Raw genomic sequence first — 27,834 nt, 5'->3', positions numbered from 1 at the left:
ACGTTGGGAAAGTACGCTCTCATTCTGAAAGATACTAGTCTACATTATAGCCATGTCATTCAGTTCATAATACCGCTGTGGATTATCATGGGAACCATGTCAAATTCTTCATTCTCACTAATTTTGGACAAAAGGCAGGGAATACCGGTGCTTTTAGCGTACAATAAAACGTGTGCAAGCACTGCACAGAATCTGCGTCATAAAAGGCAAGAATGCCATTGTCACAATCCAGGTAGACGCCGATGTTCTCCAGTTGCTTTTCACAGCGGAAGGATGTCACTTCCATGTCATGTTGGGCACAACACAGACCCTGTTCACAGCAAGAAAATGCCCAGGAATATTCCTCGGCTCCCAGCCTGCTTCCGGGTAGCGTGCGCGGAATGCTTTGGTAGGCTATCCCCACGGCCCACGGGGGGATATTTTTGACACTCGCCTCCCAGTAGTGAAGTCCAGTAGCATAGCCAGCAGTGGCCAGTACATTGAACGAGGCGCTGAAGTGCTCTGCATTACACGGTTCACTTTGCTTCGCCTCAACAACTTGCACTGCTGTGCCATTCCTGGCTATTTTCAGCTGTGCTTGAGCACTGCTTGTATCCAACCGTATAGCTTGATCTAGAAGAGAAAAAGATCAGACCAGTTGCAGGTTGATTAGCATCTGTAGAGACAATAAGTTCAGATTTCAGATGTAGACCCTAACGTCAGACCTCGAAGAAATTACAGGGACACAACTTTTAACATAAAAATGGAACAGAACAAAGGAAAGTGGGGGGGGGGGGGGAAGACAGCATTATGCAAACAAAAAAATCAAAGAAGAGGAAATAAAATGGAAAAGAGATGGTTAACATCACTTCAGCAATTTAACACGGGACAAAAAAGGAGGAATAATGAAAGAATTTTAAAAGGTTTACAGGCACGGACTGGCTCCCCTGGAATTGTGCAGGATTTGCGTGGGCTGGGTCGATAATACAGCGGTATGGAAGCTTTCCTACCAGGGTACTATGAAACCGCCCAAATGGCCAGACCACCCCTGGACATTTACCAGATACAGAATAGCGGAGGTGGTGGTTGTGGGGGGCGGGGGGGGAAGGCAGGTAGAAATGGAATCAGGAAAAACTCTCAAAGCAGGACAGGCTCCAGTGGATCAGGGTCCTAGGAAAAGCAGAGAGAAAGAAAAGAGGCCAAGGATACAGACCAGCCTGCCAGCATCATGTCCGGACAGAACATCCCGACTCCAAGCCTTCACTTGCTGTTCCCTCCCAAAACATCAACACATCCAACGGCAGTATTTGGCTTATCGCCTGGGGGGGGGGGGGGGGGAAGGGGGGGGAAAAGAGGGGGAGTGTATAGAAGTCGATGAAGAGAGCTGGGACAATCTGCACATTCATCGCTATTTGTTCTTGGAACGCAGGCAGAGCTGCATCATTGAATTTATCCCTAGTTCCCCACAGAAGGTGGTGGTGGGCATTCTCCATGATCAGCTGCCGTCCTTGAGGTAATGGAGCTCCCACAATCGTATTGGATAAGGAATTGCAGAATTCTAACCCAGCAACACACCTGCAAGTCAGGATGGTGTGTGACTACTGGAGGGAGGTTGCCGTCGAAGTAACCGTGCTACTATGCATCCTCTAGATCATACATACTGAAGCCATGGAGTCCAGTGGCAGGGGCACCATTCTGCTCGGTCCTGGATGGTGTTAAGCTACGAGTGGTACTGCCGCTGCATCTATGCAGGCAAATAGTAAATATTCGATCAAACCCCTGACACGAGCCTTGTAGATGGAGGAGAGGTAAGCCATTCCTCGTATAGTATCCAGCTCTTTCCTGGTGACGGACTTGGCAATGGTGGTTCCATTGGAGGTCAAGGTGAGGTGATTGGGCTCCATCTTGGGGTCATTTCCTGGTAAGTATGTGGCACAAATGTTGCCAGCCACTTATCCAGGCCCTGCTGTAGGTTGGCATGGGCTATTTCATTATCAGAGGAGTGAGAATGGAGCTGAACTCTGGAATCATCAGCGAACAGCCCCAATTCTAATCTTCTAATGAAACAGCTGAAGATGGTTGGGCTGAAGTTGTTTCCCAGAGGAACACGTGCAGGGATGATTGGCCTCCAACAACTACCTTACGTCGAGTCAGATATGACTCCAGCCATTGGAAGGTTTTCCCTTTGACCAATTTTCCCAGGGCTTCATGGTACCATGCATGGTTAATGCTGAGGGTAGTTATATTCTTTTGTCTCCTTTGGCATTCAGCTCTTATGTCAATGTCGAGATCAAGGCTATGATGAGGCCTGGAGCCAAGTGATTCTGGTGGATCCCAAATGGAATATCTGAGTCATTAGCGAGTGGATATTACTTAATGGCATTGTTGGCACAGGGCTGCAGTAATACCCGCCCTCCTGTATGGCTCAGAAACATGGACCATGTACAGTAGACACCTCAAGTTGCTGGAAAAATACCACCAATGATGTCGCCGCAAGATCCTACAAATCCCCTGGGAGAACAGACGCACCAACATTAGCGTCCTCGACCAGGCCAACATCCCCAGCATCGAAGCACTGACCACACTTGATCAGTTCCGCTGGGCAGGCCACATTGTCTGCATGCCAGACACGAGACTCCCAAAGCAAGCGCTCTACTCGGAACTCCTTCATGGCAAACGAGCCAAAGGTGGGCAGCGGAAACGTTACAAGGACACCCTCAAAGCCTCCCTGATAAAGTGCAACAACCCCACTGACACCTGGGAGTCCCTGGCCAAAGACCGCCCTAAGTGGGGGAAGCGCATCCGGGAGGGCGCTGAGCACCTGGAGTCTCGTCGCCGAGAGCGTGCAGAAATCAAGCGCAGGCAGTGGAAGGAGCGTGCTGCAAATCAATTCCACCCACCCCTTCCCTCAACGACTATCTGTCCCACCTGTGACAGGGACTGTGGCTCTCATATTGGACTGTTCAGCCACCTAAGAACTCATGTTAAGAGTGAAAGCAAGTCTTCCTCGATTCCGAGGGACTAATGTTGACTAATCCTTTCATCACTTTACTAATGTGGAAACAAGTTCTTGAATAATATATGAGGTTGTGGGGGTGAGGGGTGTAGGGGAAGGAGAGAGAAAGAAATGGATTAAAGGAGAGTTTTTAAATTAGAAATTATGGTATCTAAGGAGGAGCAGTATATAGAGTAACACACAGGTGCAACACTTTATAAATGATGACTGGAAAATGAGGCAAGTAAAGCTAATATATGCAGGAAGCAAGCGCTGTATTCAAGATTTTAATATATTATAGATAGATATGTTTTAATCACATTTAAAGCAGCCTTACCTATGCTACAAATTGCCAGACTAAAATGGAAATTGGCACATGCAGGTCAGTTGTAGATAACACTGCATTTTATCTGGTCTATTTTTCTTAAACAGAGGTGCGAATTTCCTAGCTCGAGTGTGGCTAGTGATGCGAAAAACAGTCAATCATACTTGCTACAAAGTATCCTTTAACTCGGGTGAAACAGTATTTTGTTTGCATCCAGGATACGTTCAGTTTACTGTGCTTTACCGACACTGTTGTATATTTTATATAGTGTGTTGCACATTTAACATGGACTTACCTGAAAATATGCCACACAAAGCGGTTAAAATTCTGGGGCCATTTCTGGGGCTCTTGGTAAAATGGGCCTTTACATCTTGTAAGTTGTTTATCACATCCTGGAGATCCCTTAAACTGAGATGCTGTTCCTTAATCTCAGCGCTATGACTGTGTAAAGAAACAATGATTTTAGTTCTAACGAAGGGTCATCAAGGTGAATCGTCTTATATATGCAGACTATTGATATACTCTCTGTGTAGTCACTGTATAGTTGCATAAAATGGAGACTTGTTTATCTGATGTACTATCAATAAGGTTTACACTGTGTATATACTATGCTGGTACCACTAGAGGGTGCAACTGGTGGAGACAAGGGTTTCCTGTCCTGGTGGGACAGGGCCTGTATAAAAGGGTAACCACCATACGGCTGCCTCACTCTGGAGTTACGAATAAAGGACCAAGGTCACTACAATTTGAGTACAACACATTGATTCGTGGAGTCAATCAGAAGTACATTACAGACATAACAAAACGGTAACTTTCTTTCTCTCTCCACAGATGCTGCCTGACCCGTTAAGTATTTGCAGCATCTTCTGTTTTTGTAGCAACATTTAGTGAATGTCTGAGTGCGACTGCATGTGATGGCCCTGCAAATGTCATCAATCCAGGCACATTTAGGAGCTGCCCAGGCTGTAGCCATGGAATGGGTGCAGTGCAGTTTATTCTGCGCTCCCCACCCCACCCAATTCCTTTAATCGCTGGTCAAAAATTAAAAATCACGTTAAACCAAAGAAAATCAACAGATGTCTGGATTTTCAAATCTGTTCCACACATTTAATGTAAAATTGTCTGCGAACAGCTGGAAAAGGACAAGTGCTCTAATTTTGACTGATGAGGCACTGTACAAAATTTAATGGGACAACAATCTCTTTATCCAAATGAAAATGGGTAGGAATGGTGGACTAGGACTATATAGCTGGGATGCCAAATCAAGTAAGGTTGAATCTACAATTCACTGACTGGCCAAAACCAAAGCCAGAAATAAAGCAGTTTTCCAACAGCCAATCAGGAAGTCTCTTGACTCAGTTAAATTACACTAAAAAGAATAGAAGAATTAGGAGCAGGAGTAGGCCATTCAGCCCCTCGAGCCTGAATTGCCATCCAATATCATAGCTGATCTTCTACCTCAACTCTACTTTCCTGCACTATCCCCATATCACTTGATACACTTAATATCCAAAAATCTATCGATCTTTGTCTTGAATAAGCAACGACTGAACCGTCACAGCCCTCTGTGGTAGAAAATTCCAAAGATTCACCAACCTCTGAGTGAAAAAGTTCCTCCTCATTTCAGTCATAAATTGCCGACCCCTTATTCTGAGATGATGACCCCCTGGTTCGAAACTCCCCAGCCAGAGGAAACATTTTCCCTGCATCTACCCTGTAAGAACTGAGTGCATAAAAATATATTCTTACCTTCCAAAACTGTTCAGAAGCTGGAAAGAAAAGTTACGACAGTTAGTAATAAGTTTGTTTTACAAAATACTAAAGTAAGATTTTGGTGACGTGTTAGACAAGCATATAAGGGAGACGAGAATAGAGGGTTAACGCCAATAGATTTAGATGAGTAAAGACGGGAGGAGGCTCGAGTGGAGCATAAACACCGGCATAGACTGGTTGAGCCGAATGGCCTGTTTCTGTGCCGTATATCCGATGTAATCCGATGTTACTTTGCTCAAGTAACCAGGCTTAGACTTTTAATTTTAGGAAATGCAAAGAATGAGGTCCCTGGCAATGCTCCCTCTAGACCGCGCAGTAAATGGGCAAGATCCTGCGTAGGCTGCTCACCGACTTCCCCGGTGTACAGCTCAGGCATGGAAATTTAAAGGAACTGCACAGAACAAAGCGCAGCTTCCAGGGAACATTCCCTGGTGGTACATATTGTGCACCTACAGGTTGATACAGGTACTACGTGCAAAGCAGTACAAGCCAGCGTGGAATTATACCGCCCTCTTTACATCACTTACTGAACTCAGCAAGTGATCAGGAAGGCCAATGGTATCTTGGCTTTTATTGCAAAGGGGATGGAGTATAAAAGCAGGGAAGTCTTGCTACAGCTATACAAGATATTGGTGAGGCCACACCTGGAATACTGCGTGCTGTTTTGGTTTCCATATTTACAAAAGGATACATAAGAACATAAGAACATAAGAATTAGGAACAGGAGTAGGCCATCTAGCCCCTCGAGCCTGCTTCGCCATTCAACAAGATCATGGCTGATCTGGCCGTGGACTCAGCTCCACTTACCCGCCCGCTCCCCATAACCCTTAATTCCCTTATTGGTTAAAAATCTATCGATCTGTGATTTGAATACATTCAATGAGCTAGCCTCAACTGCTTCCCTGGGCAGAGAATTCCACAGATTCACAACCCGCTGGGAGAAGAAATTCCTTCTCAACTCGGTTTTAAATTGGCTCCCCCGTATTTTGAGGCTGTGCCCCCTAGTTCTAGTCTCCCCGACCAGTGGAAACAACCTCGCCGCCTCTATCTTGTTTATTATTTTAAATGTTTCCATAAGATCACCCCTCATCCTTCTGAACTCCAATGAGTAAAGACCCAGTCTATATACTTGCTTTGGAGGCGGTTCAGAGAAGGTTCACTCGGTTGATTCCGGGAATGAGGGGGTTGACTTATGAGGAAAGGTTGAGTAGGTTGGGCCTCTACTCATTGGAATTCAGAAGAATGAGAGGTGATCTTATTAAAATGTACAGGATTATGAGGGGGCTTGACAAGGTGGATGCAGAGAGAATATTTCCACTGATGGGGGAGACTAGAACGGGAGGTGCTTCGCTGAATCGGGAGTCCGTGAGTCAGAGAGGCCTACAAAAGGCCGCGAGGTCGGGAGGTGCGTCGCTGAGTCGGGAGTCATTGAGCCAGAGAGGCCTACAAAAGACCAGCTTGTGCAGCTACAGGGAGAAGGCAAAAAAGAAGTAGAAAGAAATAGAAAGGTGACATCACAGCCAAGGGGATAAGTGATTGGCTGGTGACTGGTAAGCAGTTTTTCTTTTTTCTCTTCTATATCAGTGAGTAACTTTTAGCATTGTTGTTGCCAATTTAAGTTAATCTAAGGGTTAAGTCATGTCAGGAGAGCTCTGACATGTGATATGCTCCTCCTGCACTATGTGGGAAATCAGGGACGCCTCTGGTGTCCCTGACGACTACGTGTGCGGGAAGTGTATCCGCCTCCAGCTCCTGACGGACCGCGTTGCGGAATTGGAGCTGAGGGTGGATTTACTCTGGAGCATCCACGATGCTGAGAACGACATGAGTCGCACGTGTAGCGAGTTGGTCTTACCGCAGGTGAAGGGTCCACAGCCAGTTAGGGAATGGAAGACCAGCAGAAAGAGCAGTGCAAGGAAGGTAGTGCAGGAGTCCTCTGCGGTCATCCCCCTGCAAAACAGATACACCGCAGGATGGTATGTTGCCTCCCTGGTGCAAGAGTCAAGGATGTCTCGGAGTGGGTGCAGGACATTCTGAAAAGGGAGGGTGAACAGCCAGTTGTCGTGGTGCACATTGGTACCAACGATATAGGTTAAAAAAAGGGATGAGGTCCTACGAGACGAATTTAAGGAGCAAGGAGCTAAATTAAAACGTAGGACCTCAAAAGTAGTAATCGCGGGATTGCTACCAGTGCCACGTGCTAGTCAGAGTAGGAATCGCAGGATAGCTCAGATGAATACGTGGCTTGAGCAGTGGTGCAGCAGGGAGGGATTCAAATTCCTGGGGCATTGGAACCGGTTCTGGGGGAGGTGGGACCAGTACAAACCGGACGGTCTGCACCTCGGCAGGACTGGAACCAATGTCCTAGGGGGAGTGTTTGCTAGTGCTGTTGGGGAGGAGTTAAACTAATATGGCAGGGGGATGGGAACCAATGCAGGCAGACAGAGGGAAACAAAATGGAGACAAAAGCAAAAGACAGAAAGGAGATGAGTAAAAGTGGAGGGCAGAGAAACCCAAGGCAAAAAAGAAAAAGGGCCACTGTACAGCAAAATTCTAAAGGGTCAAAGTGTAATAAAAAGGCAAGCATGAAAGCTCGGTGTCTCAATGCAATGAGTATTCGGAACCCAGGAGAGGGCTCTGAGCTAGTTAGAGTGGGTGAGAGCTCAGATGAACAGGACCCCAAGAAAGAATGCAAAAGGCAGGAGGCAACAGAGCAGAGTAGCACTGGGGTAAGTGTAAACCACAAGGTGATAGGAAGGGACAATATGTATGAATATAAAGGGGCTGCAGGAGGGGTCAAAACTAAAAATCATGGTTTAAAAACTAGCATTAAAACACTCTACCTAAACGCACGCAGCATTCGAAATAAAGTAAATGAGTTGACGGCACAAATCATTACAAATGGGTATGATTTGGTGGCCATTACAGAAACATGGTTGCAGGGGGGCCAAGACTGGGAATTAAACATACAGGGGTATCTGACAATTCGGAAAGATAGACAAGAAGGGAAAGGAGGTGGGGTAGCTCTGTTAATAAAGGATGATATCAGGGCAGTTGTGAGAGACGATATTGGCTCTAATGAACAAAATGTTGAATCATTGTGGGTGGAGATTAGAGATAGTAAGGGGAAAAAGTCACTGGTGGGCGTAGTTTATAGGCCCCCAAATAATAACTTCATGGTGGGGCGGTCAATAATCAAGGGAATAATGGAGGAATGTGAAAAAGGAACGGCAGTAATCACGGGGGATTTTAACCTACATATCGATTGGTCAAACCAAATCGCATGGGGTAGCCTGGAGGAGGAATTCATAGAATGCATACGGGATGTTTCTTAGAACAGTATGTTACAGAACCTACAAGGGAGCAAGCTATCTTAGATCTGATCCTGTGTAATGAGACAGGAATAATAAACGATCTCCTAGTAAAAGATCCTCTCGGAATGAGTGATCACAGTATGGTTGAATTTGTAATACAGATTGAGGGTGAGGAAGTAGTGTCTCAAATGAGCGTACTATGCTTAAACAAAGGGGACTACAGTGGGATGAGGGCAGAGTTGGCTAAAGTAGACTGGAAACACAGACTAAACGGTGGCACAATTGAGGAACAGTGGAGGATTTTAAGGAGCTCTTTCATAGTGCTCAACAAAAATATATTCCAGTGAAAAAGAAGGGCGGTAAGAGAAGGGATAACCAGCCGTGGATAACCAAGGAAATAAAGGAGAGTATCAAATTAAAAACCAATGCATATAAGGTGGCCAAGGTTAATGGGAAACTAGCAGATTGGGAAAATTTTAAACGATAGCAAAGAATGACTAAGAAAGCAATAAAGAAAGGAAAGATAGATTACGAAAGTAAACTTGCGCAAAACATAAAAACAGATAGTAAAAGCTTTTACCGATATATAAAACGGAAAAGAATGACTAAAGTAAATGTTGGTCCCTTAGAAGATGAGAAGGGGGATTTAATAATGGGAAATGTGGAAATGGCTGAGACCTTAAACAATTATTTTGCTTCGGTCTTCACAGTGGAAGACACAAAAACCATGCCAAAAATTGCTGGTCACGGGAATGTGGGAAGGGAGGACCTTGAGATAATCACGATCACTAGGGGGGTAGTGCTGGACAGGCTAATGGGACTCAAGGTAGACAAGTCTCCTGGTCCTGATGAAATGCATCCCAGGGTATTAAAAGAGATGGCGGAAGTTATAGCAGATGCATTCGTTATAATCTACCAAAATTCTCTGGACTCTGGGGACGTACCAGCGGATTGGAAAGCAGCTAATGTAATGCCTCTGTTTAAAAAAGGGGGCAGACAAAATGCAGGTAACTATAGGCTGGTTAGTTTAACATCTGTAGTGGGGAAAATGCTTGAAGCTATCATTAAGGAAGAAATAGCGGGACATCTAGATAGGAATAGTGCAATCAAGCAGATGCAACATGGATTCATGAAGGGGAAATCTTGTTTAACTAATTTACTGGAATTCTTTGAGGATATAACGAGCATGGTGGATAGAGGTGTACCGATGGATGTGGTGTATTTAGATTTCCAAAAGGCATTCGATAAGGTGCCACACAAAAGATTACTGCAGAAGATAGAGGTACGCGGAGTCAGAGGAAATGTATTCGCTTGGATAGAGAATTGGCTAGCTTACAGAAAGCAGAGAGTCGGGATAAATGGGTCCTTTTCGTGTTGGAAATCGGTGGTTCGTGATGTGCCACAGGGATCGGTGCTGGGACCACAACTGTTTACAATATACATAGATGACCTGGAAGAGGGGACAGAGTGTAGTGTAACAAAATTTGCAGATGACAAAGATTAGTGGGAAAGCGGGTTGTGTAGAGGACACAGAGAGGCTGCAAAGAGATTTAGATAGGTTAAGCGAATGGGCTAAGGTTTGGCAGATGGAATACAATGTTGGAAAATGTGAGGTCATCCACATTAGAAAAAAAACAGTAAAAGGGAATATGATTTGAATGGGGAGAAATTACAACATGCTGCGGTGCAGAGGGACCTGGGGGTCCTTGTGCATGAATCCCAAAAAGTTAGTTTGCAGGTGCAGCAGGTAATCAGGAAGGCGAATGGAATGTTGGCCTTCATTGCGAGAAGGATGGAGTACAAAAGCAGGGAGGTCCTGCTGCAACTGTATAGGGTATTGGTGAGGCCGCACCTGGAGTACTGCGTGCAGTTTTGGTCACGTTAATTAAGGAAGGATATACTAGCTTTGGAGGGGGTACAGAGACGATTCACTTGGCTGATTCCAGAGATGAGGGGGTTACCTTATGATGATAGATTGAGTAGACTGGGTCTTTACTCGTTGGAGTTCAGAAGGATGAGGGGTGATCTTATAGAAACATTTAAGATAATGAAAGGGATAGACAAGATAGAGGCAGAGAGGTTGTTTCCACTGGTTGGGGAGACAAGAACTAGGGGGCACAGCCTCAAAATACAGGGGAGCCAATTTAAAACCGAGTTGAGAAGGAATTTCTTCTCCCAGAGGGTTGTGAATCTGTGGAATTCGCTGCCTCAGAGAGCTGTGGAAGCTGGGACATTGAATAAATTTAAGACAGAGATAGACAGTTTCTTAAATGATAATGGGTTATGGGGAGCAGGCAGGGAAGTGGAGCTGAGTCCATGATCAGATCAGCCATGATCGTATTGAATGGCGGAGCAGGCTCGAGGGGCCATATGGCCTACTCCTGCTCCTATTTATTATGTTCTTATACCACTCCAGGGAGCAGCATGTGCTGGAGCAGGAGAGCAACAGCAGTGAAAAGGGATGTCACCAAGGTCCAGCTTGGTGATTGGAGCGTGGGCAGGTACTGCAGGAGCGGCGAGGTCGGGGCGAAGGAGTGGCGAAAGATTGTAGAGGGACGTGATCGGGGCCCAGGAGAGGCGCGAGTTCGGGGCCCAGGGGCAGCACGGGCAGGCCCACACTGCGAAATGTGTACGCACTAGGTCCGTGCAGCAGAGCTGGTCTCCTGTCGTCTTGGTTAATCCAAGACCTGGCTCTGTCAAGCCCGTGTGGTGACTGAAGTGCAACGGCCACCACACGTTAAAAAAAAATCCACGCACAGGCATCTTCCATAGTTCAGGATGTAGTTCGGGACCTGGAATATTAGGTCCTTCATTGAAACACCTATGAACTTCTTGACGTGGAAGCAAGTCATCCTCGACTTGAGGGACTGCCAATGATGATGATGATGACTTATTGAACTAAACAATTCACAGGAGTATATGCATATTCCTTACTATTGGTAAACACAGCTGCCAACAGTGAAGAAATACTATTTATTTGACACTTCTGTGATTTTATCACTTCACTGGTCAGGAACTAGATCATGAACGCACCGCTTTTCCCGAGGTCCAGTCAAAATGACTCCAGATTCCAGTGATTTTGCACATTACTGATCATTAACACTACCCCCTTTTTCAAAGTTGTATTTTTGAAAAACCTTACCTGCAGTAATGCCACAGGGTTTTCAATACTAAATGCATTCTGCAAAGTTGCTTCAGCTTGCTGCAGTTTTGCCTGCCCTACAGGCAACCATCAGATTCACATGGGCAGACTCGACAGAAAATCTTTTTTTCCATGCTCGTTCTTCAATGTCAAAAAAAAGCTGAACTTTCCTGAAGAAATCCAGGTGTGTCTGTTGCTGCTTTGCTAACTTGTCCTATTAAAGAAAAAGGCAACACAGAAGCTTTCATGGGGTATTTTCCACTTTAAAAACAAGGACATTTTTCATTCTACATAGGATTGCATAGCATATACGGCACAGAAACAGGCCATTTGGCCCAACCAGTCCATTTAGGCATTTATGCTCATGGTCTACAGGGCTGTAGTAATACCCGCGCTCCTGTATGGGTCAGAAACATGGACCATGTATCGTAGACACCTCAAGTCGCTGGAGAAATACCACCAACGATGTCTCCGCAAGATCCTACAAATCCCCTGGAAGGATAGATGCACCAACGTTAGCGTTCTCGACCAGGCCAACATCCCCAGCATTGAAGCAATGACCACACTTGATCAGTTCCGCTGGGCAGGCCACATTGTCCACATACCAGACACAAGATTCCCAATGCAAGCACTCAGAATATTATCTGAATGGCGGCAGATTAGGAAAAAGGGGAGGTGCAACGAGACTTGGGTATCATGGTACATCAGTCATTGAAAGGTGGCATGCAGGTACAGCAGGCGGTGAAGGCGGCAAGTGGCATGTTGGCCTTCATCGCTTGGAGTTTTGAGTATAGGAGCAGGGAGGTCTTACTGCAGTTGTACAGGGCCTTGGTGAGGCCACACCTGGAATATTGTGTTCAGTTTTGGTCTCCTAATCTGAGGAAGGATGTTCTTGCTATTGAGGGAGTGCAGCAAAGGTTCACCAGACTGATTCCCGGGATGGCAGGACTGACATATGAGGAGAGACTGGATCGACTGGGCCTGTATTCACTGGAGTTTAGAAGCACGAGAGGGTTCTTATAGAAACATAGAAAATTCTGACGGGACTGGACAGGTTAGATGCAGGAAGAATGTTCCCGATGTTGGGGGAAGTCCAGAACCAGGGAACATAGTCTAAGGATAAGGGGTAAACCATTTCGGACTGAGATGAGGAGAAACTTCTTCACTCAGAGTTGTTAACCTGTGGAATTCCCTACCGCAGAGTTGTTGATGCCAGTTCATTGGATATATTCAAGAGGGAGTTAGATATGGCCCTTATGGCTAAAGGGATCAAGGGGTATGGAGAGAAAGCAGGAAAGGGGTACTGAGGTGAATGATCAGCAATAATCTTATTGAATGGTGGTGCAGGCTTGAAGGGCCGAATGGCCTATTCCTGCATCTATTTTCTATGTTTACTCGGAACTCCTTCACGGCAAATGAGCCAAAGATGGGCAGAGGAAACATTTCAAGGATGCCCTCAAAGCCTCCCTGATAAAGTGCAACATCCTCACTGACACCTGGGAATCCCTGGCCAAAGACTGCCCTAAGTGGAGGAAGTGCATCTGGTAGGGTGCTGAGCATCGAGTCTCGTCGCCAAGAGCATACAGAAATCAAGCGCAGGCAGCAGAAAGAGCATGCGGCAATCTAGTCCCACCCACCCCTTCCCTCAACGACTATCTGCCCCACCTGTGACAGAGACCTTGGTTCTCGTATTAGACTGTACAGCCACCAAAGAACTCTTGTTAAGAGTAGAAGCAAGTCTTCCTCGATTCCAAGGGACTGCCTATGATGATGATGCTCCACTCCAGCCTCCTCCCATCTTTCCTCATCCAAATCTATCAGCATAAGCCTCTATTCCCTTCTCCGTTATATGCTTGTCTAGCCTCCCCTTAAATGCATCTATACCATTTGCTTCAACCGTTCCCTGTGGTAGCAAGTTCCACATTCTCATCACTCTTTGGGTAAAGAATTTTTTTCTGAATTGCCTATTAGATTTCTTAGTGACTATCTTATATTGATGGCCTCTAGTTATGCTCTTCGCCACAAGTGGAAACATTCTCTCTGTAAACCATTCATAATTTTAAAGATCTCTATTAGGTCATCCCTCAACCATCTCTTTTCAAGAGAAAAAAAAAGAGACCCAACTTATTCATCCTTTCCTGATATGTATAGCCTTGCATTTCTATATCATCCTTGTAAATCTTCTCTGCACCCTCCCCAGTGCCTCTATATCCTTTTTGTAATATGGCGACCAGAACTGCATGTTCTTAGCTTGCAATCGCCAGATTAGACCTGATCCCAACTGAAACAGACTTCACCTTCCGACAAAACAGTGCCTGCAAAGGAATCAAATCGGCTGGGAAGCATGTTAGCAAGTCCCGAGGTGCTGTATCAATGCAAGCTCATTTGTTCTTACATGTCCAGCACTATCCAAGCTCAATCAGCAGCGGGCAGAAACACATCACTTAGAGTAAATCAGCAGAGATTTCCAATGCAACAGTGCCTAGACGTCTCGAGGCCGAAATTGCCCTCCGCCCAATGTGGGGCGGATAATTCGAATTGACTGGCAAATTACCACCAGCACTGAGGGGAGGGGGTATAGAGGGAAATTGCCCTCTTTCGTCTTTAAAAATCATTGGGGCGGTGTTGGGAGCGGCAGAGAGGTGGGAGTGGGGCGGAAGGCACACTGTGTCATCAGCACCACGCTGAGCACGTCAGCGCGACATAGATCTGCCGCGTCGTGCTGATGCATAGCAATGTCTCTCCCCTTCAGTTAAAGGGGAGGGACGCTGCGAGGCCTCCTTGGCGCCCACTGGGCCACCAGGGAGGGCTTCGGTCGGGCCAGAGGCCCAGCACACAAGAGTGGGTGCAGGCTGCCCGCTAGTGGCCCAGCCGAACTAGCGGCCATCACTGTCGGGCCGACTGCAGAGTCGGCTGACAATTAAAATAAAATGGCGGCCATGGCGGTGCGCTCACCCCTTTAAGGACGGCCGCACCGCCCAGCCCAGCCACTGGCAGCTTCCTGCTCCGCAAAGCTGTCGGGGGCACCGACCGGCGGCGGAGAGGGTTAAAGGGTTTGCTGCGAGGCAGTAAAGGGTCAGTGGGTACCCGACAACGGGTCAGAGCGCTGGGTGGGGCGGAAACATGGGGGGGGGGGGGGGACAGCAGATGTTTCCACCGCCCCTGGTACTGGGGCAATTCCACATGGGTCGGACCATGTGCCTGTCCCTGGTCAGAAAGGCCTTGCCTCTTAGAGGTGGCAACGGGTCTTAAAGAAGGGGGCTATTTCGGCCCCCTTGAATTTTCCATAAGTCGTCAGTCTAGACATCCAGATGGTGATTGACAAGTGAAACTTTCAAGGATTGCTGTTAAATGAGAACAAACTAAGCCCAAGATCATCCAATAAAATGACTTTCACTGCTTAAATATTTTATCACTGGTATACAGAATAAATACTTCACTCAATTTAACTGCTGGGCTCCATGATTATGATGGTAATTAAAATTGGGCAAGTTGCTGATAGCACACTGTGCTTTGTGTTAATCCATAGCTGCGTGGTGAAGATACGCCTTAATGCCACTGAATGACCTACAGTTACTCTATTGCGTGAAGGTTCACCAGACTGATTCCTGGGATGGGGGATTGTCCTATGAGAGAGATTGAGTAGACTAGGCCTATATTCTCTAGAGTTTAGGTGATCTCATTGAAACATACAAAATTCCTATAGGGCTTGACAGGGTAGATGCAGGATGTTTTCTCTGGCTGGGGAGTCTAGAACCAAGGGTCACGGTCTCAGAATAAGAGGTCGGCCATTTAGGACTGAGATGAGGAGAAATTTCTTCACTCAGAGGGTGGTGAATCTTTGGAATTCTCTACTCTGAAGGGCTGCAGAGGCTCAGTCTTTGAGTATATTCAAGACAAAGATCGATAGATTTTTGGATATTAAGGGAATCAAGGGATATGGGGATAATGCACAAAAGTGGAGTTGAGGTAGAAGATCAGCCATGATCTTACTGAATGGTGGAGCAGGCTCGAGGGGCCGAATGTCCTACTCCTGCTCCTATTTCTTATGTCTGTGGAAAGTGACCATATGCAGTGGAGTGAGTACCACAGAATGCAGGCACATGGATCGATTTCCTTAGTCCACCGCATGGGATCTTGGCTGCATTGGGGCTGTGGGAGGGAGTACAAAGCACAGTCCAACCATCTGCCTGTGCTGGTATAAAGTCAGACGGGGAACTTCTACCAAGCTGCTCTCGCATACCTCCTATAGCTGGCCAAAAACTCAGCTCCAGGTTCTGTGTGCTTGTGGGACCTGTAGGCGGGTGGAGGATTAAGGGGGAAAAAGTAAACCAGTACTATACAATAGTTTTACAAAGAGAAATGTGGCATCTATCCTGTAACTGTAAAGCATGTCGTTACAAAAAGTAACAATTTCTAATTGCCTTATACCAAGAGTTGCAGATTATTAAGCTCCTTCCTCCAGTTCCAGCATCGTGCCTTCTGAGCAGCTGCAGTTTTATCCAAATGGCAGAGCTCATCTTCCACATCAGCCAGATTTTTGATAACTTTGACGAGTTCACACTTGCAGGCATTCTAGGGAATATTAAACATTTATATTGCACGGCCTCAAAATTAAAGCCAACATTTCACAAGTTACAAGATAAGGTACTCCATTATGAAAGCTAAAGATTGCATTGAAAAACAAAATAAAAATGCAAGGAGCCTGAAATTGCGGTCGGAGGCTTCTCCGACCTGCAAAAAATCTACGAACCTACCTGATGGTCCCGGAGGTTCAAATACTTGCGCTCCTGGGCCTCTATGCATAGGCCTGCGTAGAGGCTCACGTATCCCAGGGGTGCATGTGGTATCACATGGGCCGGCCCAACCAATGAATCCCCATTTATACTTATGGGGATTTCGCACATACGGAATCCCCATAAGTATGAATGGGAGTGTCCCCAAAAATACACATATACTTAAAATACATTTTTTTTTAAAAACATCACCTATTTTAAATTAATCAAAATGCCATTTAATTAAATATTTAAAACAAAAATGTGATTTTTTGAAAAATACACTTACATATTTCAAAGTGTCTAAAAATAAACTTACCTTATTTTACATGCATTTTAATGTTTAAATGAATGAAATAAATGTATTTTATGTCTTTTAAAAGTCATACACTAGTAAAATCAGGCCTTACCAAGTGCAAGAATTTCATTGGTATTCGCTGGGCAGAAGTTGGGCAAATACCTCTGCCTGCGGAGGCCCTTTTCCCGGGAATGCATTGGATCGGACAAGAAAATTCTTGACAGATCCCAAGTTCCGTGTTTTAGCGCATGTGCTTTGCAAGCCTAAATCTGGACCTTGCGTGGCCCCTCGCATGTGCCCGTAGGGACCGCAAATTATGGTCCATTATGGTTTCACATTATCTTTGTATTTAAGAACAAAATATGGTCCAAAAGGAGATTATGACATCAATTTTTTGTTGAATAAAATCTGAAAGAAAAGCATCTTAACTAAAATTATTCTATTTTCATCCTAAATGATTTGAGCAGAGTTCAGTGTCTATTCTGAACATACTAAGCAAGTTTAACAAGAACTCCGAGGTTCAAGGAGATCACTGGTTCACTTTTGCATCACTCTTACACTGCAGTTATATATATATTCCATCAGGTACCAAACTCAGTTGCTGCAGGACTGCCGCCTTGAAACACTCCTCTCTTCACCAGGACCTTACTGTAGATTTATATCCTCAGTTTAGCATTTTTGTAAAGTGCACTGAAGTTAGAATCTTTGGGCCCAAGTTTCCACATGATTTGCGCCTGATTTTTTAGGAGCAACTGGTGGAGAACGGACTATCTTAGAAATCGCAATTCCCCACATTTTTTTTTCTGCAGTTCTAGTCAGTTAGAACAGTTCCACTTTGGAACAGAATTTTTTCTTCAAAAGGGGGCGTGTCCGGCCACTGACGCCTGATTTCAAAGTTTCCACAGTGAAAACGTACTCCAAACTAACTTAGAATGGAGCAAGTGAAGATTTTTGTAGAACTGAAAAAACCTTGTCTACACATTAAAAAATCAGGCGCAGGTTACAAATTAGGCGTCCAGAACGAGTTGGGGGGGAAGGGAAGTCATTAAATTCTATAATAAATCCTTATTTATACTTCTACAAATATTATATAAATAAATCCAACCTGAATAAACATTTATAAGCAAAGAAAAGATTAAATAAACCATCTTCCTACCTGTGTGAAAGTGCTTCAGCCAGGGAGAATGCTGCAGGCGTTCGTTCCCGCAGGGGGGGGGGAGGAGGAGAAAGCCATTCGTTCCTGTGGGGGGGGGGGGGGGGGGGGGGGGGGGGGGGAGAGAGGAGAAAACAGTTCGTTCCCGCGGGGGGGGAGCCGTTCGTTCCTGCGGGGGGGGGGGGGGGGGGGGGGGGGGGGGGGGGGGGGGGGGGAGAAGAGAGGAGAAAACAGTTTGTTCCCGCCGGGGGGGGGGGGGGGGGGGTGAAAGAGGAGAAAACAGTTTGTTCCTGCGGGGGGGGGGGGGGGGGGGGGGGGGGGGGGGGTTTGTTCCCGCGGGGGGGTGGGGGGTGGGGCTGGGAGAGGAGAAAACAGTTTGTTCCCGCGGGGGAGGAGGCAGCCGTTTGTTCCCGACAGCAGTCGGGGAGGGGGAGGGAAACGGCTGCCTCAACTTTCTGAGGCTTCCTGCAGCCTTCTCAGTGCTGATGGCAATGTGCTTTTATTAAAAAATGTTCAAAAATTAAACAGCTACAAAGAACTACAAAAATGGCCGAGTGCCAATGTTTCCTTCACACTGCGCGTGCGTGAACGCTCCAACGCGCACGCACAGCGTTGCCGGCAGGAAAAAAAATAATTTAAATGGTACCCGCCCCCTCCCACTTACAAAATCGGCGCGAGTGTAGGCTCCGCCCCCCTGGGCACCGCGCCAGGCAGACAAGGAGCCGCAGGGCGCTCCAGAATCGAGCGTTTTTTTTCCGGCGCCGTTTTAGGCACGAAAAACGGGCGCCCAGCTCGGAGGGGCGCCCGTTTTTTATCGTGTGGAAACTTGGGCCCATAGAATGGTTACAGCACGGAAGGCGGCCATTCGGCCCATCAACACCGTGTCGACTCTCAGCTAGTCCCACTCCCCCGCCCTTTCCCCGTAGCCCTGCAAATTTTTTTCTTTCATATACTTATCCAACTCCCCTTTTGAAAGATAAGATTGAGTCTGCCTCCATCACCCTTTCAGTCAGTGCATTCCAGATCTTAATCATTCACTGTGGAAAAATGTTTTTTCTTACGCCACCTTTAGTTCTTTTGCCAATCACCTTAAATCTGTGTCCTCTGGTTCTCAAATCTTCTGCCAATGGGAACAGTTTCTCTCTCTCTACTCTGTCCAGACCCCTCATGATTTTGAGCACCTCTATCAAATCTCCTCTCAATCTTCTCTACTCCGATGAGAAAAACCCCAGCTTCTCCAGTCTATCAACTTAACTGAAGTCTCTCATTCCTGGAATCATTCTCGTAAATCTTTTCTGCACCTTCCCTAAGGCCTTCACATCCTTCCTAAAGTGCGGTGCCCAGAATTGGACACAGTACTCCAGTTGGAGCCAAACCAGTGTTTTATACAGGTTCATCATAATTTCCACACTTTTATACCTGTACTATATACCTCTATTTAATGAAGCCCAGAATACTGAAAGCCTTTTTAACTGCTTGCTCAACCTGCCCTGCCACCTTCAATGATTTATGCACACATACCCCCAGGTCTTTCTCTTCGTGCACCCACTTTAGGATTGTACCATTTAGTTTACATGTCCTCTCCTCATTCTGTGTTGGTAGTATAAACTCATCCTATATCACAGAATCACAGCTACTCGGCCCATCATGCCTGTAGTGGCATTTTGAGAGAGCTATCCAATTAGTCCCACTCCAAAGCTTTTTCCCCATAGCCCTGCAATTTTTCCCTTTTCAAGTATATATCCAATTCCATTTTGAAAGTTATTATTGAATCCGGACTCTCTGCCAGTGGAAAGTTTCTCTTTATTGTATCCCATACAATTTTGAACAGCTCTTAAATCTCCCTTTAACCTTCTCTGTTCTAAAGAGTACAATCACAGCGTCTCTCGTCTCTCCACAAAACTGAACTAAAGCCTTGAGAACATAACCTAGGCCAACACTCCAGCACAGCACTGGGGGAGTGGTGCATTGTCAGAGGTGTCGTCTTCCTGAAAAGACGTTAAACCGAGGCCCCATATTCTCTCTCAGGTGGGCATAAAAAAAACCACATTGCATTATTTTGAAGAGCAGAGGAGTTCTCCCTGATGTCCTGGCTGATATTTATCTCTCATACAACATCACTGAAATAGATTTTCTGGTCATTATCACGATGCTGTTGTTTGGGACCTTGTTGTCTGCAAATTGGTTGCCATGTTTCCCAACATTACAACAGAGACTACACATCAAAACATACTTCTTTGGTTATAAAGCCCTTCGGGACATAATGAGGGTGCAAAAGATGCAATATTAATGTATGACTTTCTTTAAAGCACCAGTGTTAGTTCTCATCCAGTGCAGTATAACAACAGCCTGAGACTGCTGGTAGAATTATTAAAATTCCCCACTTGGAAGGTTATGCATCCTTTCCAATTGGATGGATTTCACACACACACTCACGTTTAGGAAGAAAACTGGGTGGGGGGGACTTTTTGCAAAAAGTAATTGGCAAAAGAAAGAATCAGAGGTGAAACGAGGATTTTTTCAAAATACCCAGCGAGTTATCATGATCTGGAATGCACTGCCTGAAAGGGTGGCAGAAGCAGATTAAATAGTATCTTTCCAAAGGGAATTTGATAAATAGTTGGGTGGGGGGAGGGGTTGCTGCAGGGAAATGGGGAAAGATCAGGAGGCATGGGACTAATTGCATATCTCTATACAGGATTCTAAAGGGGATTGAAAGGGTAGATACCGAGCGTTTTTTCCCCCCCTGGCTGTCATGTCTAGAACTAGGGGGCATAGTCTCAGGTTAAGCGGTCGACCATTTAAGACCGAGATGAGGATAAATTTCTTTACTCGGAGGGCTGTGAATCTTTGGAATTCCCTGCTCTAAAGGGTTGTGGTTGCTAAATCGTTGAGTATATTCAAGACTGAGATAGATAGATAGAAGTTTGGACTCTAAGGGAATCAAGGAATATGGGAATCGGGTGGGAAAGTGGAGTGGAGATCGATGATCAGCCATGAATGATCTTATTGAATGGTGGAGCAGGCTCAAGGGGCCGTATGGCCTACTCCTATTTCTTATGTAGGCATGATGGGCCGAATGGCCTCCTTCTATGCTGTATGATTCGAACAGCTAAAACACTTACTCTGATTATACTGGTGGCATCCGTCAGTTTAACGACCCAGTGGTCACGATGAGCGGTCTTGGCCGGTATCATGCAGTAGGCACAGAGAGGACACTTGTTGGTCTGGCAGTAGAGTTCCAGCTCTTTGCCATGCTGTTTGCACAGCTGGCCGGCGTCCGCGATCGGCCTCACCAGGACGTGCTCCCGGAAGGCAGAGCTCTCCAGGTGCGGCAAGACATGCAGGGCACAGTAGGACTCGCCGCAGGTCACACACGACTTGTCGGCCGGTGCTCTCCGCTGCCCCTTGCACAAGTCGCACCTCGGCGTCCCGGTGTCGGAGGCTTCCGCCCGCTGCAAGTACTTCTCGGTGATGTTGTGTAGCGTGACGTTCCTCTTCAGCTCCAAACTCACCCCGCACGTGGCGAGGCAGAGCGGGCAGGAGTAGCAAGGCTCCGCCCGCGGAGAGGAGCCAACGCCACCACCGACTGCGGCTGGACCCGAGCCCCACACCGAGCGCTTGAGTTGCACCACACACCCACTGCAGAAGTTGTGCCCGCACGGCAGGATGATGGGCTCCACGGAGATGTCACGGCAAATGACACACACAATAGCTCCTCGCCCAGAGTGTCTGAGGCCATGACGGCACACCCGCCAACTCCCTCTTTCCCTTTTTAATCCGCACACCTCCCGACACACTTTACTGGGATATTTTGTATCAAATGGAAGAAATTAAGAGTTTGTAAGAATCCTCCGTGAAATTTGCTACTTTGGTGCTCGATTCTGTCAGCAGATTTGCGACTGCAGCGCTCGATTCCGCCACGAAATTTGCAACTGCGGCGCTCGATTCCGCCATGAAATTTGCGACTGCGGCGCTCGATTCCGCCACGAAATTTGCGACTGCGGCGCTCGATTCCGCCACGAAATTTGCAACGTTGGCGCTTGACTCTGCCACGAAATTTGCAACTTTGATGCTCGATTCTTGCACAAACCTTGCAACTTTGGCGTTGGCTTCCACCACGAAATTTGCTACTTCGGCACTCAAAACCGCCACAAAATTTGCAACTTCAGTGTTCAAATCCTCTGTGAAATTTGCTACCTCAGTGCCCGGTTCCGCCATGAAACTTGTTGCTTCAGCGCTCAATTATACCACAACATTGGTGACAGCTGCGAATGGCAGATTGCCCGAGCTGCTCCGCTAACCCGCTCTGACTGCGGATAACCCGCTCTGACTGCGCCTGCTCCGCTAACCCGCCCTGACTGCGGATAACCCGCTCTGACTGCGCCTGCTCCGCTAGCCCGCTCTGACTGCGGATAACCCGCTCTGACGGCGCCTGCTCCGTTAACCCGCTCTAACTGCGGATAACCCGCTCTGACGCTCACTGCCGACGGAGGAAACCCAGCCCCAAATTTTAAAGGCAGCCAATCAGCAGCCTGGGCTGGCGTCAGGCAACAGCTGCTGGAGACGCACAAAAACACCGCGAGGAGCGGAAGCGGGAGCGGAGCCTGGGCCGCGGGGGGAGGAACTGTATCCCAGTCTGCAGGAGGCGGCTGGAGAGGAGAATGGAGGCAAGTCCGGGGGCAGTGTAAGGGGTGAGGAGCTGCACTGCGCCGGAGGTCTGCCGCTCTGCACTGTTTCCCCTTTATATAAATGTCGGTATTGTCAACATATTTTAGGTGCATCCAAACCAACTGGCACCAATTTAAGATTTGTATTTAGTTATTGTGAGTAACTGGAAGATGTATAAGAACTTAAGGAAGGATATACTTTCATTGGAGGCTGTTCAGAGAAGGTTCACTAGGTTGATTCCATAGATGAGGGGGTTGACTTATGAAGATAGATTGGGCCTATACTCATTGGAGTTCAGAAGAATGAGAGGTGATCTTATCGAAACATATAAGATAATGGGAGGGCTTGACCAGGTGGATGCAGAGAGGATATATCCACTCATAGGGGAAACTAAAACTAGGGGACATAGTCTCAGAATAAGGGGCCGCCCATTTAAAACTGAGATGAGGAATTTCTTCTCTGAGCGTTGTAAATCTGTGGAATTCATTGCCTCAGAGAAGCTGTGGAGGCTGGGTCATTGAATATATTTAAAGTGGGGATCGACAGGTTTTTGATCGATAAGGGGTTATGGGGAGCGGGCAGGGAAGTGGAGCTGAGTCCATGATCTTATTAAATGGCGGAGCAGGCTCGAGGGGCCAAATGGCCTACTCCTGCTCCTATTTCTTATGTAAGACCCCAAAATAAGGCAGGAACTTGGCTTAAGTTTGAACGTTTTCTTGGTCGACGGTGAGGATCTTCATAACCTGAAGAGGTCTCCACATCTTCAAGCACAGATGTAAACAGGAAGAAAAAGAGTTTAGTTTATGGACTTACTGCTACAGAGGATTTAGCTATTTGCATCACTTTGATAGATTGACCGGTTTATTTACAGAAGTCAGTAGTATAGGTGAGATATTGAACTGTACAATACAATATCAAGAGCCAGGGAACTTGGCCTAGGAGGGTACTCAAACCAATCATTCACAGTTACATTGAATTATTCTCTCAGAACTTGAGGCGCACTCCTCAGGAAGAAATGCCCTGTCTCGTGCTTCAGTGGGAACAGAAGGCACCCTTGTTTTAAAAAATAAATAAATGGAGATAATTTACAGAGTTAGCCACATGTTGGGCAGAATCCCCAGTTTTTTAAGGAGGCTTGTTGGTTTGTTTTAACTTAAATATGGAAAGTGTTCTTTATGATGCAATTAAGTCTGTTTTCCAATATTTGAAGTCATTGATACTGACAGTAATTTTTTTATTACAAATTCCTACCGCCATCCAACAATTTTTATCGCACTCCAAAAAAAATTGAAAGTTATTGTGTATAACCAGAGTGCACAGATTTAAGCCGATTGGCAAAAGAAGAGGCGACATGAGGAAAAACTTTTTTAAACAACGAGTAGTTAGGATTTATAATGCACTGCCTGATAGGGTGGTGGATACAGATTCAATAGTAACTGTAAAAAGGGAATTGGATAAATATTTGAAGGAGGGAAAAAAAATGCAGGGATATGGGGACATAGTGGGGGAGTGGGACTAACTGGATTACTGTTCGAAAGAGCTGATGTGAACTCAATGGCCAAATGGCTTCTTTCTGTGCTGTATTAGTCTATGACTCTACAACAAGCATATATTCTGCAATTACCAATAAAAACAAAGATTTTTTTTAAGTATTAATTTATTTTCATTATTTTTTTCTTAGAATGAAGTCAAGATCATCTTCACCTCCAATCCATGTCCATACTGATGAATCTACACCTGTTTGTGTTCATATTCAGAAGTCCAAATTGTTGCCTTCTGTTGTGGAAGTAGGTACAAATGGTGACAATTACTTAATAAAAATAATCAAAACCTTAGTTATTTGAGGAAGTTATTGGCAAAAGAACCAGAGGTGACATGAGGAAGCATTTTATTTCCACAGCGAGTTGTTGAGATCTGGAATGCACTGCCCGGAAGGTTGGTAGAAGCAGATTCAATAAAAGGGACAGTGGCAGCATTTGGCAGTAAACGAGCCAAAGGTGGGCAGCAGAAACATTATAAGGCCACCCTCAAAGTTTCCCTGGTAAAGTGCGACATCATCACTGACACCAGGGAGACCCTGGCAGAAAAGCACCCGAGGTGGAGAAAGTGCATCCGGGAGGGCGTTGAGCTCTTCGAGTCTCAATGCAAAGAGCGTGAAGAGGCCGAGCGGAAGGAGCGCGCGGCAAACCAGCCCCACCGATTCCTTCCCTCGACGAATGTCTGTCCCACCTGAGGTCTGTGGCTCTCATATCGGACTGTTCAGCCATCAAAGAATTCACTTTGGGAGTCTTCCTCGATTCTGAGGGACTGCCTATGAAATGGATACAAAATTGGCTAAGTGACAGGAAACAGAGCGTAGTGGTGAACGGTTGTTTTTTGGATTGGAGGAAGGTATACAGTGGTGTTCCCCAGGGGTTGGTTCTAGGACCACTGCTTTTCTTGATGTATATTAATGACTTGGATGTGTGTGTACAGGACTCCATTTCAAAATTTTCAGAAGACATAAAACTTGGAAGTATAGTGAACAGTGAGGAGGATAGTGATATACTTCAAGAGGACATAGACAGGCTGGTGGAATGGGTGGACACATGGCAAATTAAATTTAATGCAGAAAAGTGTGAATTGATACATTTTGGGAGAAAGAATGAGGAGAGGACATATAAACTAAAGGGAGTGCATGAACAGAGACCCCGAGGGGTATATGTGCATAAATCATTGGAAGGTAGCAGGGCAGGTTGAGAAAGCGGTTAAAAAAGCTTATGGGATCCTGGGCTTCATGAATAGAGGTATAAGAGTACAAAAGCGTGGAAATTATGATGAACCTGTATAAAACACTGGTTCGGCCTCAACTGGAGTATTGTGTCCAGTTCTGCGCAGCACACCTTGGGAAGGATGTAAAGGCCTTTATAGAGGGTGCAGAGAGATTTACGAGACTGATTCCAGGGATGAGGGACTTCAGTTATGTGGAGAAGCTGGGGTTGTTCTCCTTAGAGCAGAGAAAATTGAGAGGAGATTTGATAGTGGTGTTCAAAATCATGAGAGATCTGGACAGAGTAGTTAGAGAGAAACTGTTCCCATTGACAGAGGGTGGAGAATCAGAGGACACAGATTTAAGGTGATTGGCAAAAGAACCAAAAGCGACATAAGAAAAAAATATTTTTACACAGCGAGTGGTTAGGATCTGGAATTCACTGCCTGGAAGGGTGGTGGAGGCAGACTCAAACACTGTTATCAAGAGGAAGTTGGATAAGTACCTGAAAGAAGAAAAATTTGCAGGGCTACGGGAAAGGAAGGACCGGTGGGACTTGCAGAGAGTTGGCAGGGGCTTGAAGGCACAAATGGCTGCCTTCCGTGCTGTAACCATTCTATGATTCTATGAATAGTAACATTCAAAAGAGAATTTGGTAAATATTTGAAGGAATAAAAAAAAACAGGGCTATGGGGAAAGAACAGGAGTGTGGGATTAATTGGAAAGCTCTACCAAAGAGCTGCCACAGGTGCAATGGGCAGAATGGCCTCTTTCTGTGCTGTATCATTCTATGATTCTGTATTTCTAAGTGACCGATGGTAGATTAGGGCGAAGTTGCGAGCCTAGATTCTGACGGGATTGGACAGGTTAGATGCAGGAAAATTGTTTCCAATGTTGGGGGAAGTCCAGAACCAGGGGACGCAGTCTAAGGATAAGGGGTAAGCCATTTAGGACTGAGACGAAGAGAAATTTCTTCACTGAGAGTTGTTAACCTGTGGCATTCTCTACCACAGAGTTGTTGATGCCAGGTCATTGGATATATTGAAGAGGGAGTTAGATATGGCCCTTACGGCTAAAGGGATCAAGGGATATGGAGAGAAAGCAGGAAAGGGGTACTGAGGTGAAGGATCAGCCATGATCTTATTGAATGGTGGTGCAGGCTCGAAGAGCCGAATGGCCTACTCCTGCACCTATTTTCTATGTTTCTAGACATTCAGGAAGCCTTTAACAAAGTACTGGACAAGGGACTATTGGGGAAGGTTTAGGGGGATGGAATGAGGTGGGGGGTGAAGTAGCAAATTTTGATTCAAAGCTTGTGATGAGGGGAGAGCCAGAGGTTAGGAGGGCAGTTTCTCTGGTTGGGCGCAGGTCACAGTGTTCGGGTTCTTTTCTAGGGACTGCTTCAGTTCCCTGTGTACATCTATGGTTTGGATATAAGGTGCGAGGGAGTGATTTTTAAAGTTGTAGATGATACCTAATAGGAGGCATTGTAAATAATTCTCAAGGTTAAAGAAAGCTGCAAGTGGATATTCATAAATTGGTGGAATGGGCAAAAAACTGATGGGTAGCATTCAATATCAGTAAATGTGAGTGGTACATTTTTTTTAAAGTAATACTTGGGGGAGGGGGGGGTGGGAATTGATTGATGTGGAAGAGCAGGGGGTTTGGGGGTTCATGTTTACAAGACATTACAAGCAGCACTCCAACCCTCAAGTAATTGAGAGCATAAAAAGCTAATTCAATACTGGATTTTGCGGCAAGAAGTAGCGAATATAAAATTGAAATGTGAGTCAATATTAAACTTTAGTAAGACCACCGTTGTAATACTGTGTGTAGATTTGGACTCCAAACTATCAGAAGGATGTTGAGGCAATAGAGATGGTATGAGGCAATACAAAATAAGATTTGAAATGTTAGGGCTGTTTTCATTAGGACAAAGGTGATTTAAGAGGTTATTCGATGGAGGTATTTAATATTATGAAGTGATGGGCAGATTAGATAGAAACTTTTTGCAGTGGTTTGGGTATAGAATAAGGGCCATGGATATAAGAGTTAATGCAAGAGACTTAGGACAGGAAGTAGGAGAAATATTTTTCTGACAGAAGCTTGTGAGGCTGTGGAATGCAGTAGTGGAGTTAGTGATTGAAGCAGAGACCATGTCACCATTTAAGAATAGGTGAGATAGGTAGTTGCAGGAAAAGAGAATCAGGGATATGGAGCAGGGTGGACACATGGGATTTGGAGTGTTGACGTAATGAGGGTGTGGATTAAAGTTTTAGTGCTGATGGGACAGAGGTGGGGCAATGCCAGGCAATGCTATGGAGGTGGAATTTTGGCAGTCTTTGTGATGAAGAGGATATGGAATTTGAAGTTTAGCGTGGGTTCGAGCGGGACACTGGGGGTTGAGAAAAGTCTGGTTCAACCTGCGATAGTGCCAGGGAAGAGATTGGAATCAGCGCTTTAGGAGTGGAGTTTGTGGTGGGGGCTGAAGGCAATGGCATAGGTCTTCCCGGGATTCCGGAGGCGATGGTGCCGGAGTGGGAAGCCATTGCTGGAGATGCTCAGCCATGTTTTAGATAAGTAAAAGTGGAACCATTTGGGGGAAGTCCCACAGAGTTGGACCGTGGAGGAGAGGCATTGAAACAGATGGTGTGGTTAAT

General features: G+C 46.0%; 1 protein-coding gene and 1 pseudogene across 7 annotated transcripts in view; one reads left to right on the top strand and one right to left on the bottom strand.

Annotated features, from left to right (window-relative positions):
• LOC139269108 (probable E3 ubiquitin-protein ligase MID2) lies at positions 1-21,975 on the bottom strand (annotated as a pseudogene).
• Positions 21,976-22,314: 339 nt separating this feature from the next.
• Positions 22,315-27,834, top strand: part of LOC139268020 (outer dense fiber protein 2-like) — a 73,540-nt gene continuing 68,020 nt past the window's right edge. For 6 of the 7 annotated variants that reach the window (XM_070885995.1, XM_070885993.1, XM_070885994.1 and 3 more), the window contains exons 1-2: positions 22,315-22,424; positions 24,107-24,212. In XM_070885995.1, the coding sequence (XP_070742096.1) occupies positions 24,108-24,212 (105 nt within the window). In that variant the 5' untranslated portion in view covers positions 22,315-22,424; position 24,107. Of the gene's footprint in view, positions 22,449-24,106; positions 24,213-27,834 lie in introns of all 7 variants that reach the window. The other variant, XM_070885991.1, reaches the window with a different exon arrangement.

Source organism: Pristiophorus japonicus, chromosome 8 (genome assembly GCF_044704955.1).
Source record: "Pristiophorus japonicus isolate sPriJap1 chromosome 8, sPriJap1.hap1, whole genome shotgun sequence".
Taxonomy (NCBI): Eukaryota; Metazoa; Chordata; class Chondrichthyes; family Pristiophoridae; genus Pristiophorus; species Pristiophorus japonicus.
This window is presented reverse-complemented; position numbering and strand designations above follow the sequence as displayed.